The sequence below is a fragment of the Podarcis liolepis genome, assembly GCF_965112155.1.
Source record: "Podarcis liolepis genome assembly, chromosome: 3".
In the NCBI taxonomy this organism is placed as follows: Eukaryota; Metazoa; Chordata; class Lepidosauria; order Squamata; family Lacertidae; genus Podarcis; species Podarcis liolepis.
In genome coordinates this window covers 91,994,371-92,008,385 of record NC_139557.1, presented here as the reverse complement: position 1 = coordinate 92,008,385, position 14,015 = coordinate 91,994,371, and the positions used below count along the sequence as shown (strand labels likewise).

Genomic DNA, 14,015 nt, shown 5'->3' with positions numbered 1-14,015 from the left:
TGACTTTAATTCCAAAATCTGTAAGTGGGAAGTTTATGGAAGGGAATTTGCCCTCCTCCCAGTACTTCCCAAGAAGGCTCTCCAGGATGTGTGCTGGGCCTCCAGCGCCCAGAAGAATGAGACTTTTCAGGGGTCACTGGGGTCTAAAGTGGGAGGAGGCATAGGACTTAGAATGCCGAAAGGTGCTAACACCAAGTAAGGCTGTTGGTTCTATACTGTCCACACTGACCAGAAGCAGCTCTCCAGGGTTTCGAGCAGGAGTCCTTCCCAACCCAACCAGAAACCTCTGCATGCAGATCTGCATGTACTTTAATTTAACTGCAAACCGAATAACTCTCAAGATGACCAAGAGCAGCAAATCATGGGATCCCCAATTTAAAATCTTTATCCATTTGGATCCCTAGTTTGTTTTATATATTTCAAAATATTATGACTTTTTTATGTAGCCTACTATTTTATCACTCTACATTTATTGATGCCATATAATAGATGTTGAAAGCCTGCTAGAATCAGTAGGCCTTAAACACCCATCATAAAGCAAGTCAAGAAGGAGCATGCTGGGTTTCCCTGGTAAAACAGGGGATGCTTCTCCATCATATCTTTAACATCTAGTTAGTATAACCATGGTAGATTTCATTGTGGATGTAATGCTTAACCAGACCTGAGGGCAATGGATCAAGGGAGAGGGAATGCTCAGTAATACACTCTGTTTCTAATCTTTCACCATGGTTAAGAGATTTCTGTCATACTGGCCTGCCTTTCACATCAGGCTAAGTCAAACCATTGCTTAAAGTGAATGAACAGGCATGTGAATCAATATAGCTAATATGACCCAATACGCCCACTCACACATACAAACCACACTGCAACCAACCGAACGTACCAACCTCTCATCTCTCACACAACATACATACATACATGGCCTACTCACATCATGCTGACAAAAAAACCTTGCACAAACAATATACAACAGAAAGAAGGATCAGTATCCCCCTTTTCCCTGATCGCGTAATGTCTACGACAGCAGTGTCTCACACCAAATGTAACTGAACTGTGAAAAAGATTCTATGAATTGAAAACAGAGACACTATATGTATTCTTGTTATACAAGTAAATCTGTAATAAAAAACTTCAGTTATAGCCCATGGTTTGTATGGACAGAACTAAGTTTTTCCTACAGTTGCCCATTTGTGGTCTGTATTGAGAGAGCTAAAGCATGAACCTGGGTTCAGATGACACACTAAGCTTAGATCAGCGAAGTGCAGCACTAGAACGACGAAGAAGGAACAATGCAGATCCAATATTTCTAGGATCCTGCATGTTTGCTTATTTGTGCTAAGCTATCGTTTGGCTTAGTGTTACATGTGAATGAGGGCTATGTTGGTACAATGTCTTGGTGATAGAATTTAGTCAATATTTCTTACAGTTCAGCAAAACTAGCCACCAATGTTTATCAGCCAGCATTTGAGCCATGACAATAGTACTCAGTAAGAGTATTTTTGGTTTGAATTTCCTATTTCTAATTTGAAATTCATTTACTGTTTCAATAAGACTTTGAAATATAGCACAGGAATATCAGACCCAGCTCTGAATTTGTGTGTTGCTAGGCATCATTTGAAACATAACACTTCATTCTAACAATGTAGCATATTAATCACTACTGTTTAAACTCTAATTCTGTAATCCAACACCACCCATCCCTCTCCCCAATCAACAGATTCCATGCATATGAAGAACAATCTGGGAGAAAGCCAAAAAAGATTAAAGCATTAACTATCAGGGGAATGGATAATGGGTCTCACAGCTATGTGGGAGACATGGGTTTAAGGCTAACTTCTCAGACAACAGGTCAGAGTCTTTAATTAAGCATTTGGTTGCATTTTTGTCTTAGTTTATATGCACTTAGTACTTTTGTGCTTCTAGTATTGGTGGTTTCATTCACAGCTTGTGAAGTAGCTTTAAATTTGCATCTGATGCAATATGAGACGATGGGGAAAATGCAGTATGAAGCTTTTATGTTAAACCACTTTGGTGGTAGCCTTAGAAATCTGATGTGCTGCGAGTCTCAGCTGAGACTGCAGTGGAAAACAGCTCTCCTAAAAGAAACAAGACCAGTAAATAATGGAACACAGGGAAAAGTCAGAGGTAGTTTAGAATGCTAGCTCAGAGCTAAGTAAACATAAACTTTAGAGCCACAGTGAAGAGTATTTGTTCTTTCTAGTCTCTGAAACACTTCTCCTCTGTCCATACACTTCAGTTGTCTTTTGGCTCAAGAACTATAGAAAATGTGAAGCAGAAACCAGAGCGTGGTTAAATATTTCAGACTGCAGTCAAAGCACACCTTTCATAGGATCAGGCTCCAAGTATCACAAAAATCAGTGGAAATTTAAACACACATACTAAGTTGCACCAGTGAATGTGTACTAGGTCGATACTTTGTAAAAAAAAGAGGGAAAACAGTAAGTTCCAGTTCTATATATATTTATGAGATGTTACATGTTCAGGCATTGTCTGAACACATAAACTCTGCATCCATGGATGGGGAAATGCACATTTGTGCATTCAAACAAATGCCTGAACATACCTATGGTGTCATCATTTAAAGATATATTTTCACAGTGGAAGGAGAATACAGATGATGTCCTTTTGTAATTCTGAAATAATGATGCGTAAAACTGATCAGTACTCCCCTTGCAGTATATTCAGTTTTTAAAAGAATACTCAAAATTGTTCTAGGCACTCCTTGGAAATATCAGTAGATGTCACCATGCACATGTGAGGCAGCCCTTTGTTTTTAAATGAAGGCTAAGTTAAGCAGGGTAACCAATATAATAAAAATTCATAAACTCAAAACAAGGTAGGCTATGATGAATGAAACTGCCAATATTTTAGTGATTCCCCCTGGGAACATAAACTGGAACATAAATAGGCTTTTTCAATACATTTTCGAATCAACAGGAAAGCAACAATCTAACTGGCTTGCTTTAGTTCCTTGCAAAACCATGGAATAAGATGAAATAAAAGTACTCCTGCTCATTCACTGAGGTATTCAACTTGTTTTTTTGAAAGAATTTAAAATTAGTGTTGTCACACAGCCTATCCTGCCTACATGTTATTTTGATAAAGGACATTTTCGGCATATTGTTTTGTTTCCTATTTCTCACAATGACCCCATTTGGCAATTTTATCTCACATGCTTCCCGACTTCTTTTACGTAACTTCCTTTCCACTCTTTATATTGCCCAAGAAGGTTTTTTTTAAAAAGCACACTATAAAAAGCCCTAACATACAATTATAAAATCACAATAGTACGTTTGGAACAGAACTAAAATAGCAAAACAGAACAGCAGCAGAAACCACAACACAACCCATTGAGAATATGAACTGCAACATCCTTTAACATTAAAGGCACCTCAAAGAGTAAGGGAAAAACTAGAGAAAGGCCAGTAGCTAGGTTGATGCCAACTACTCTAGTGTTGCTTCCACATCTAAGGTATATTAACTAGTGCAGGTGTTGACTGTCTACATGCAGTGGGATAGTGGAATCAAGCTGCAAACCCACCTGACATCTACAAGCTGGAAGTCTCAATCAAACGTAGCCCACGTGCATGTAATGCAGTACACGCAGGTCTGATCTAGACCCCTGCAAACTGGGAGGATTACACCTGCACATGTCAACTCCATGCATATAGGCCTCTATTTAAACACAACCTCAAATCCCAAGGGCAAGGTCAGAGGGCACAATCTCAAACCTACACTGAAGGTAGAGACTGTTTGCACAGGGCTTAAATGAGCAATGAAAAGAGTTGCTAATAACCTTTGCAGCTTCTTTTCCAGAAATGGGTTGTGTAAGGTACACGTGTGGCATAAAGCTTTTATTATTTCCTTGCTTGGAAATGCTCTGCATAACTCATTCATGGCTTTGACAATCATGGGCAGGTAATACAGCTAATAAAACTATTCTATCACATTCATCACATCAAAATATAGCTCTGACAACTATTTGTTTTATGGTTTTCAGGTGTGTGTGCTTTAAAAAAAAATACTGAAGCACGTTTTGTCTTTTTCAGTAATTCAGCTTGATTTCACCCAAGACCCACAGATGCTTCACCTATTCCTTCAGTCCTATTATTCAATATTAGAGTACCAAAGCAGCCCTATTCATATTTGTTTATGAAATAAAAACAAGTGAATGAAGAATGATTTGCCTTTTAACACAATGATGTTTTCTTAAGCACTACTTGCTTTATGACTTTTCAGGTTGGTGGTAAACTACTGAATTCCAAATGTCTTACTAAAGCTATCTATTTTGATTTTTAATGCCTGACCTACTGCAGGAATTTTAAGGCTGCCATAGAAAAAATTCAGCAAGGGGAATGGTTTATGTTATATGGAGCAGAAATATTCTTAAATGAGGGAACACCAACCCCACATTGTTTGTGTGGGGGGACACCTAAATTGTGAAGAGAATGTTATGTCCTAAAACAGTAGGGAATGTATGGTCCCCAGGTGTTGCTCAACCACAACTCTCATTGGTCACAACTATAATGGCCTATGGTCAGGTCAGGGTTGATGGGAGTTATAGTCCAACTACTTCAAGAGGGTCACAGGTTTCCATCCCCACCTGTAGTTGTATCAGGTTATCTAAAAGAGAATACAGCATGAAACACACACACACACCCCAAAACACACACACACACACCCCTCTGATACTTTTATCATCTTCTGCACCTCAATGGTAAACAAGAAACTGCAGTTGTACCATGCATGGGGAAACTCAAGGATCCTACATTTTCCATGTAGTTATTTCAGAACCTTAAATACATATAAATTATTGAGATAGCCCATCACAAATGTCTACCCATACCTTGCTACATCTGGAAGTGGGAAAGGATGAGCCAATTGTTTCAACTCTCAAGTCCGCTCTACTGACCCAACCATACACCAAACATTTTCATGAAATGACAGAAGGAACCTGTGTAACATAGGGGAATGCTAGCAGATGAAACAGGGGAAAGTTGTGTGGCTGTTAATGTAGCAGCCTCATCTGGTTTTTGAAAGCAAGCTACAGCCCTTTTACAATTTGCAAAGCTACAATTAGATCAACAGGAAAGGGCTCAGTTGATGCTTTTAGCAACAGCTCTCACACATGTCTCCCCAAAAAAAGTCAAAGGAAGAAAAGAATGATAAAACTCGAGCCAGGTGGGTGGGTAGCTTACTATGTTAATAGTATCTTCAAAACCTCACAAAAGAAAATTGCATGGCAGTGCACCATATTTTCCTGAAAAGGGAGCAGCTATCCTGCAAGTTTCTTATTTTCATTCACAGAAAAAGGAAACACACGTCTGCTTACCAGTACCATCTTACGTAATCTTTTTACTGTGTCCTGAAAGCAAGTGACACACATAAAGTTGCAGCTTATCATTATATTTAGTTTCCTGCTTGGGTACTGCACTGATCTTTATTTTTGTCCTTCTGATCATGTATGGGCTACACCTTTTAAAACCCGGGAATCTCCTGTTAATATGAGGCAACGGTAGCATACAATTATAAGATACTTGAACATTTTATGAGCCAGTAAGTTTGTTACTGATAAATACAATTGAGGGGCATTCTCAGCGCCACTTCTTTCTACCATGGTAGAGAGAGAAAACAAACCATCCTGTCAGAACAGATAATGAAGGCTTGTGTCTAGAGTGGATTGATGACGAATGTTAGCACTGGATGAAATCTGGAGCAGAAAAGCCTCGAGACACCTTAAGTGACACTTCTTGTGCCAGCAGATATAAGCAGTACCTTAACTCTGACATATTACTTGTTCACGTCAAAGACAAGCAATGCATTTGAGAGGGGCAGAGGAGAGAAAAAGCAAAGCAAAACAACAAAGCAGATTTACAACTTTGGGACCTCCTGGTTGTGTCAATGTTCATAACTCCAGTATACAGAGTTTGAACAAAGAGGCCAGGCATTTTAAGAATTCTCACCATGTGAAATGAATCACTCAAGAGGGCAAAATGCAAGATTCTACCTGGCCTCTCAATTCTAACCTGCATTTCCCTTGATCTGAAAAAGAAGTAAAGTGCTGCTCACCTCCTCACCTCCACCAATTTTCTCACTTTCTGAAGCAGATTGTGCTGCAGGTCAATGGGAAACTATATACTTAATGAGGTGGGTTCTTTACTTTCTCAAGTTTCCCTTATCCAACTGCCTCATAAAGCAAGCTCTGTATCATTCCAGTGGATTATGATATGTTGAGATGGGTGGGAATACATAGACTGCGTTATTATTTCACCGAAAATTAAATAATAAAGGATCCCTCTCCCATTTACTTTGAGCAATCTGAGCTCAAACAAAGAACAGGCACCAGCGATCATGAACAAATATGTATACTGAGTAACAACATATGTACAGAGTAAACATACGGTCTTATATGAATGAAGACACCTGGATAAATGTTTCTGTGCAGTGCATCACTGAAGAACCAGCAAGTACAAGGTATTGGGACCCGGCAAACCTGTGCCCAGGGAAATATGTTTTCAACTCCATATTTCAGTCATGTGATACAATGAGTGAAATGTCAGCTTCAACCATCTCACTATGTCATTGTGAGAATGTAATGAAATGATTCCATGCACATCATGCAGATGTAACTAATATATATCAAAACTTGCCTGCTGCAACACGTGAAGGACAAACAATGGAGATTGTTTAGGAACACTATCCATCAAAATAGTACTGCCACTCTAATATAAAGCTTATGCTCAAGCCACCAGTTTTAATTACTTATCAATTACTTATTCCTCCTAATGTTTAGTTGGAAATAGTTTCTACCAGGTTTGCTTAGTACTGCAGGTTAGGTACACTTCAGAATCTAAAATAGACTTTTTGTTGCCTCAAAGTTAAACAAAGTTGAATATTTACATACAGTCAGTGTAAGTATCCTGAATGTAACTATTGTATCTGATTTGCCACAGTGGCATCGGTTTTGCAAAAATCTTGCAGAGATTCATGCACAGACATTGGGTTTTGCAAATGGACATGTAATCAAGCAGCAAAATAACTGGGTTATGCATACCTTTCTCTCCTTGTCTTTTCTAACTTGTCTTTCAAGATTAGGATCTCTTTTTTGAGAGCAAGTTGTTGGCTTTCTGCATCACGCAGTTCCTTCTTCAAATTTTTTATTTCATTACAATGTATTAGTTCTCGTTTAGATATCTCTTCTTCATAAAAAACGCTTTTCTTTTCCAAGTCAGATTTTAATTTTGTGATCTCTTGTTGATGTTCTGTGCTGCTCACCCCTGGGGAGCGACCAATTTGTTTTTGCTATTAAAAAAAGGGGACATCTCATAATTAGCTTCCATGATTAGTCTTCATTGCAGAACTATGAAAGTATGAGCTTAGAAATACCTCAATCTAGTGGGGGGGGGGGGAGAGAAACACATTTAAGTGAAAGTACAACTAACTGCAATTACATTTTTACTTCAATATCCAAGTTGTTTTGAAATCAATGTCAAACTAACAACCAGCAAAGACACCCTATACTGTATCAAGCAATAGATTGGTAAACCAGTGGTGTAGCGTGGGGGGTGCAGGGGGGGCCGCGCAACATCTGGGGGTTAGGGTTAGGGTGTGCAACATCTGGGGCTTAGGGTTAGGGGGTGCAAATCCACGGGTTAGGGGGCGCAAATTACTTGCCTTGCCCCGGGTGCTGACAACCCACACTACGCCACTGTGGTAAACGTAACATGATCCGTGGGCTTTAACAGTATTGCAGTGAAAACCTATGCATATATACTCAGAAGTGAACCCCACAGCATTTAATGGGTCATACTCTTAAGGAAAGCATTCATATGAGTGAAGCCTTAATTGTCTCCTGTCATTTCAGCATTCTGTTCAAGTACAGATTGAAAATACTAACAATTTTTTAAAAAACAGCACACTGAATTTCTTATATTTAAAAGCACAATTCTACTTCAGGATATGCTTTTCTGCCTGACAATATATAAATGGCTGTAGATGGCATACCAGCCAAAGCTGGTAAAAGGTGCTCCAAGCCATGACTACTACTTGGGTCTCCCTACTCTTTCAGAGTGAGTGTAGCCTCATCCAGTCAGGAAACTGGTCTATCTCCCAGACACAAGAACCTCTCACCCACAGGGTCTCCTGCTTAACAGGGTTTGTCTCATTGGCCCTTATCTAGCCACTGTGTCCAGGCATCAGTTCTCAACATGCATGGCCACTCCCAATTCAGGTGTTACGGATGACAATTCACTCCAAACAAGGCCTACTCTCAATAGCTTCATATAGATGTTAAATAGCATTGGGGACAGAATTATGTCCTGTGGAACCCCAAAGCAAGGAACTTGAGAAGCACCCCCCCCTAATGCTACTTTTTGGAATTGACCCTGCAGATAGGAACAGAACCACAGAAACACAGGGGCACTGATATAAATCCAATACAGTTGATCCATGAGCATACCACAGTCAGTGGTGTCACGAAGGTGATATGTGGAAGGAGCAAGGTTGCACTCCGCTTGTCCCTCTTTTGATAAAAGTGGCAATGAAAGCCCATTCAGTCCCCCAATGAGGCCTGAACTCAAGACTGAAACGGATCCAGATAAACCATTATTATGGAACTATGTCTGCAATCACCACATCACAACCCTCTAAAGCACATTCACCCCAAAAAGGCTTATTTGTGGCCAGGGAGTAATTATTACTGGGTCCAGAACCCATAATTATTATTACTGGGTCCAGAACAGTCTTTCTTAGGAGAGGCAGACTACTGCCTCATCAAGTGCAGTCATCATGACTGCATGCAATGGTACTGTCACCTACAGCCCCCTAGGCTAGCTTTAATTAGCCATGAATGGTATGGGTAGAGTGGGCATGTCATCAGTTGTAAAGATGCGAGTTCCTTGTCCACGTCATCAAGCCGCATCAACTGAAACTGATCCCACAAAACTGACCTAGGTGTGGCACAGGATGCCTCAATGGGGACAGCATAATAATGCCATCAAGACAGTGAAGGTGACTGATTTTGCTTGCCAAATAGGTTATAGCAGGCCTGATAAGGCAGGTGTTAATGACAGCTCTGCTGTGCGGCTATCTGAGGATGCAGCAGAGGCAGCAAAATACGCATTCTCCGCTGCCTGCACTGCCATGTTGTATGTACGATTATATGCTCTAACCTCTCTTTGGCCACCTTTGGAGTGAGACAGTCGCAATCTGCACTCTAGTCGTTATCTGGCCTGTTTCATTGACTACAGTTCCCATAAATACCAAAGAGAAGCATGGAATCTGCAATGTCAGAGAGGACACTCAGAAATTATCATGTCCATGGTCCACCTCATCTTGCCATCCCATAGCAAGACAAAGTTCCCAACAAAATCCCCTGTTTGATCCACTGGGAAATGGCTTATAACATTTAAGAATCCCTTGCTTTCCATTAGTCTCTAAATGCACACTATTCTAGTTACAACTGGGAACCTTTGCATTAGAAGAAACAAACTAGTAACATTTATTGGGATTCTCTAACCTTTCATATTACATGTAAATGAGGTAATTGAGGAAAAGAGTTTGTACTAATGTGCTGGAAGTACATTGAAGCAAGCATTCGAAAGTTTTTGTTTTTCCCTCCATAACTAGATACAATAATATACACTACTAACTTGCATTCCTCTTTATTCTGTGTCTGACAGTGATCTATCAGATCTAATATGTGGCTATTCCATTTTAAAATGATGAAGTTAACAAAGACTGACCTTTAGTCCTTCTAACTCATTTTCCAGCTGCTTAGAGTACTGCTCACTTCGCTCACGCAATTTCCTGTCCTTGGATGCCTCAGCAGCTGCAGCTTCAGCATGAACTTCCAGCTACAAAAATATTTTTTTAAAAATCATAACCACTGTTTTGAACGTTGGTTTCTTTTATAACGCACAGAAAAAGAACTCATGTTTCTTAGTATTCTGTCTTCAACTGTGACCTGTTTCGGATGGTTAGGCTTCCAATGAACTTCCCAAACCACCCTGACTTTCAGTAAGTCCCGCTGACATCAGCTGGAATAAGGGTGCTTAGATTGTACACTAACAGTTCTATACATGTCTACTCACTGAACTCCCACTAAGTTCAATGAAGCTTACTCAGGTAAGTAGGTAAGCAACTGCAGTGTATTATTCATTCCTATTTTTAGCCTCCAACTTCTGGAAAGGAGTCATATTACAATGCAGCTGTGTTGTCTAGCAATCTTCACTCAGAGCTGCAAATACTTCTATTCTCTGTTATTACATAATCATCGTTTTGTTGTTTTGCCATTACATACAAAAGCATGGCTAATTCATTTACATACATCAGTAATTAAATATTAGTAATAAATAGTAAAACAGATAATATAATCAGACACGCTGCAATCCTATACACATTTACCTGGGTACAAGTCTCACTGGACTAAATAAGGCTTACATCTAAGTAAACATGTATATGATTGCACTCTTAAAATTGTAAGCGAATATTGTATCTATTCACAACAGATAAAATGGATTCCTGATACCTGACTTTATTCTGTATTTTTTTCACAAAATGAAATAAAAAGCATTGATACATTATCATCAGCTTATTCAATGATATTGGCAGTATTCCATTAAATAAATGTGTAAGCGAAATAACCTCTGCTTGTGCAAAAAGACATCCCCCCCGCCCCCCCAACACCATGACCACATCTGCTCTGGAGGTTTGGGGAAAAACCCGGAAGAAATTTAGGGGGCATGGGGAGGGGGAAGCAGAGAGAGAAGTATTGTTACACAAGCAGAAGTCATTCTGCTCACGCAAAGTGCTACTTAGCACTATATTGAATGCAACCCTTCATCTTCCCTCCATTAACGTTACCTAGCTTGCAAATTTATACTGAGATACTCAATTTTTTAAAAAATCTTCCAGACTTTATAAAGCCAGACTGAAAAAAATGGAACACTCTGAAAATATACTGAAGCTACTGCAGAGAATTACAAACAAATAGCAAAAGTAAATTATTTGTCAACTATTATTCCATGTCAACAAAATTCACTGGGAAATAGGCTTTATTTTGGTCAACCTTCCTTGTAGTTACTATCCCAAAAGTGACTTACTTCCTTTTTCATTCTGTCTGTTCTGCGTAGGTCTTGCCTCAAGCTTTCTACTTTTTGCATCACCACTTCCATCTCTTCTTCCTTATCTCTGACTTGACGAGTAAGTTTCTGTTTTTGTGAATGCAAGTCAGTAAGACGCTCATTCATCTCAGAGAATTCCTGCATAGCCAGTTTCCGTTGGCTGTGTGCATCTTTCAGCTCTTTGGTTTGGGCCTTTAATCTTTCACTAGACTCAATTAGTTCCTGCAGTCAAAAGCAAAAGATAAAATATCTATGAATTTTAGAATTCTGCCACTAGATGGGCTGCAGAATTAATATAAACAAGTATCAGTTGCCCACTTCCCACCCCCAAACAAGAGATTCTGTACAGAATCTTTAACAAGTCTTAAAATGCTAGCATTCATTGGAACTTCATAACCAAATTTGAATTGGTTATGATTGGTTATAATTCAGCTAATTATATGTAGCTATGGCCAAAGTCAAACCTTTCCAGCACTAGCTCACTTTCATTATGTTCCTCACACGCCTATCTTAGTCTCTATCTTGTCTTTAACTGCTAGTTCGGAAAAACTGACTCTCAAAGACAGATTATATTGGCAGGACCAGTCACCACCCTCTTTTGTCATGGAAATTAATATAGCCTTGTCTTCTTTGCTCTGGGCTAAGGAGATCATGGATGTGCCAGATCACAAGATCTACTGCTTCCTAATTCAATCAGGTGAAACACCCTGCCACTCATTAATGGGGCCCTTATACCAACTAACTAAACCGAAGATGGAATACCTGCACCTTTGATCCAAAGCAAATTTCCTATCACTCATCATGCTGTACTTCTGTTGATTTGGTTAGATGTGCTCATTTATGAGGTTGCTCTATCAGACCCACAGCAACCTGTCCTCTGGCAAGAATAGAACCAGGACTGCTATGGGAAGAGGTTCTCCTGGCATTAGAGCAAATCCCCGCTCCCTCCCAGTTGTTTATGTACCAGAAGGTATTACTTCATGAGCACACATTTGGCAATGCTAACAACGCTCTTTAAATAATAACCATTTCATAAATAGCATTCAGATTGATATGTTTATACAGTGTAATATTTTTCCCCTGTATACCTATGTTAAGACCATTTAAATCTCAAGTAAAGTGTTCCTCAAGTGCAGTGGGTGCAAGTGTGGTCTTTAAATAAAAGCACAGATGAAATCATTTTTACCTTATTAAGATCATCCCTTTCCTGCTTTAGTGCTTTGATTTGCTTCTCAAATGTTTTGATGTGTCTGGAAGCATCTTCTAATTCTCGCCTTGCAGAACTGGCCTCTTCAAGCTGCTGCTCCAGTCGTCCAGAATCTAGGAAAGAAAATTATTGTTAAGCATCATAGGGTAAAATATAATACTTACTGCTATACAATAGCGAATAGCCAATTAAGACCCTAAGGCTAAATCCAGCCCTCTGAGGATTACCTGTTGAACAATAAGTTGCCAACTAGAAAGCAAGAGAGATGTGTGTGGGTGTTATTTATAGCAACAGGGCTTCCTAGCTCTAGAGACAACTTCCATCTCTGTTTCTAACTGTCCCTTCTGTAAAATAAGTTGCTGATGAGACTCCACATTTAGTTATGCATTCACATTTGCACATATCAAAACCAGAGTTTCTTTAAGGTCCACTTTCCTATACTGATGTTACTAATTTGCTTGTTGCTGGATAGAAAACAGTGAGCTAGTGTGAAAATTTGCCTAGGTAGGCAACAGAATATCGTGACAGCTGGTTGCTCTCAACCTCTGTCTTAAACCTGTTCATTTCCAAACATTTTATTGAACTTTCAGGCCAGCCTTTAAAAAGTTAAGCACATTAAAACAGATATAAATAATAGAATTACATGTCAGGGTAGACTTGCCTCAACAAGCTCTGAAAACGGTGAAAGTGCCTAATTTTAATGAACAGCAAGTTCTAGAGAGTAGATGCTGCCACACATAACTTCCTTTACCACCACTTTACCAGCATCATCCTTGTTCTATCAAGTTGACAGATAGCTATCAATTTTTTGTGATCATGCACAGCAGACTGACCATATTCAATTCCCATCCCCAAATTTCTTTTGTTGATGAGAAATAAGAAAAAAAGAAGCAACAGCTACATAGAATAATGTCTTACTCTGCATTTCTAAATGTTCCCTGAATTGTACTATGTATAATGTCAAAGCTAATTATTTCTGTAATGAGAAAGAAAAAGTATTAAGAAGTCGCTGTCTGGAAGGTTTTGCCTTTTTAATGGAAAGGTACAGGAAGACAGAAACAAGAAAACATGGCCACACATCTCACTTGGACTTGAATAATCCATATGTGCTAACCCCAGAGAGGAACCTAATACAGAAAAGAACACACAACCAGAAATAAATCTGCTGTATGTAGCCACAACCATGACAGACAGAAGCACTGAACCAGCCAGAAGTACAACAACACTCTGCTCTCAGGGACAAAGTCTAACTGTTTCAACATATCTTAATTCCAAGGAAATGGAACTCCAGGTTCAGCATAGTAATTTTAAGATCAGATTTTTAAAAAACCCTTCACTGTTTAAATTTTCAACTTTAGCTGATTGCCAGAAATAGTATGCAATTTTATGATGTATAATCACAACATGCAATGCTATGACATTACAAATCAAATAGCAGGATGTTCTGTTTTTGTGTGTGTTTTTAAACAAACTACCAAAAATATTGAATTACTAAAGGCAATATCTTGTTGATCATATTCACATTACATTCAGATACCTTTTTTTTATTTCTAATGCTAACACCATTGCGGGGGCTGGACTAGACGACCCTTTGGTTCCTTCCAGCTCTAAGATTCTATGATTTGTGTTTGCATGTCCTGTTAGGTTTATTGCATCTGCAACTA

General features: G+C 39.1%; 1 protein-coding gene across 6 annotated transcripts in view; it reads right to left on the bottom strand.

Annotated features, from left to right (window-relative positions):
• Positions 1-14,015, bottom strand: part of CDC42BPA (CDC42 binding protein kinase alpha) — a 153,650-nt gene that overhangs the window by 53,906 nt on the left and 85,729 nt on the right. For all 6 annotated transcript variants that reach the window (XR_014524283.1, XR_014524284.1, XM_083496013.1 and 3 more), the window contains exons 12-15: positions 12,331-12,464; positions 11,124-11,366; positions 9,765-9,875; positions 7,076-7,323 (exon numbers count right to left, since the gene is read on the bottom strand). Coding sequence is in view for 4 of the 6 variants with exons in the window: in XM_083496013.1 (XP_083352139.1) it covers positions 7,076-7,323; positions 9,765-9,875; positions 11,124-11,366; positions 12,331-12,464 (736 nt within the window). In the remaining 2 variants the exon portion in view is untranslated. The remainder of the gene's footprint in view (positions 1-7,075; positions 7,324-9,764; positions 9,876-11,123; positions 11,367-12,330; positions 12,465-14,015) is intronic.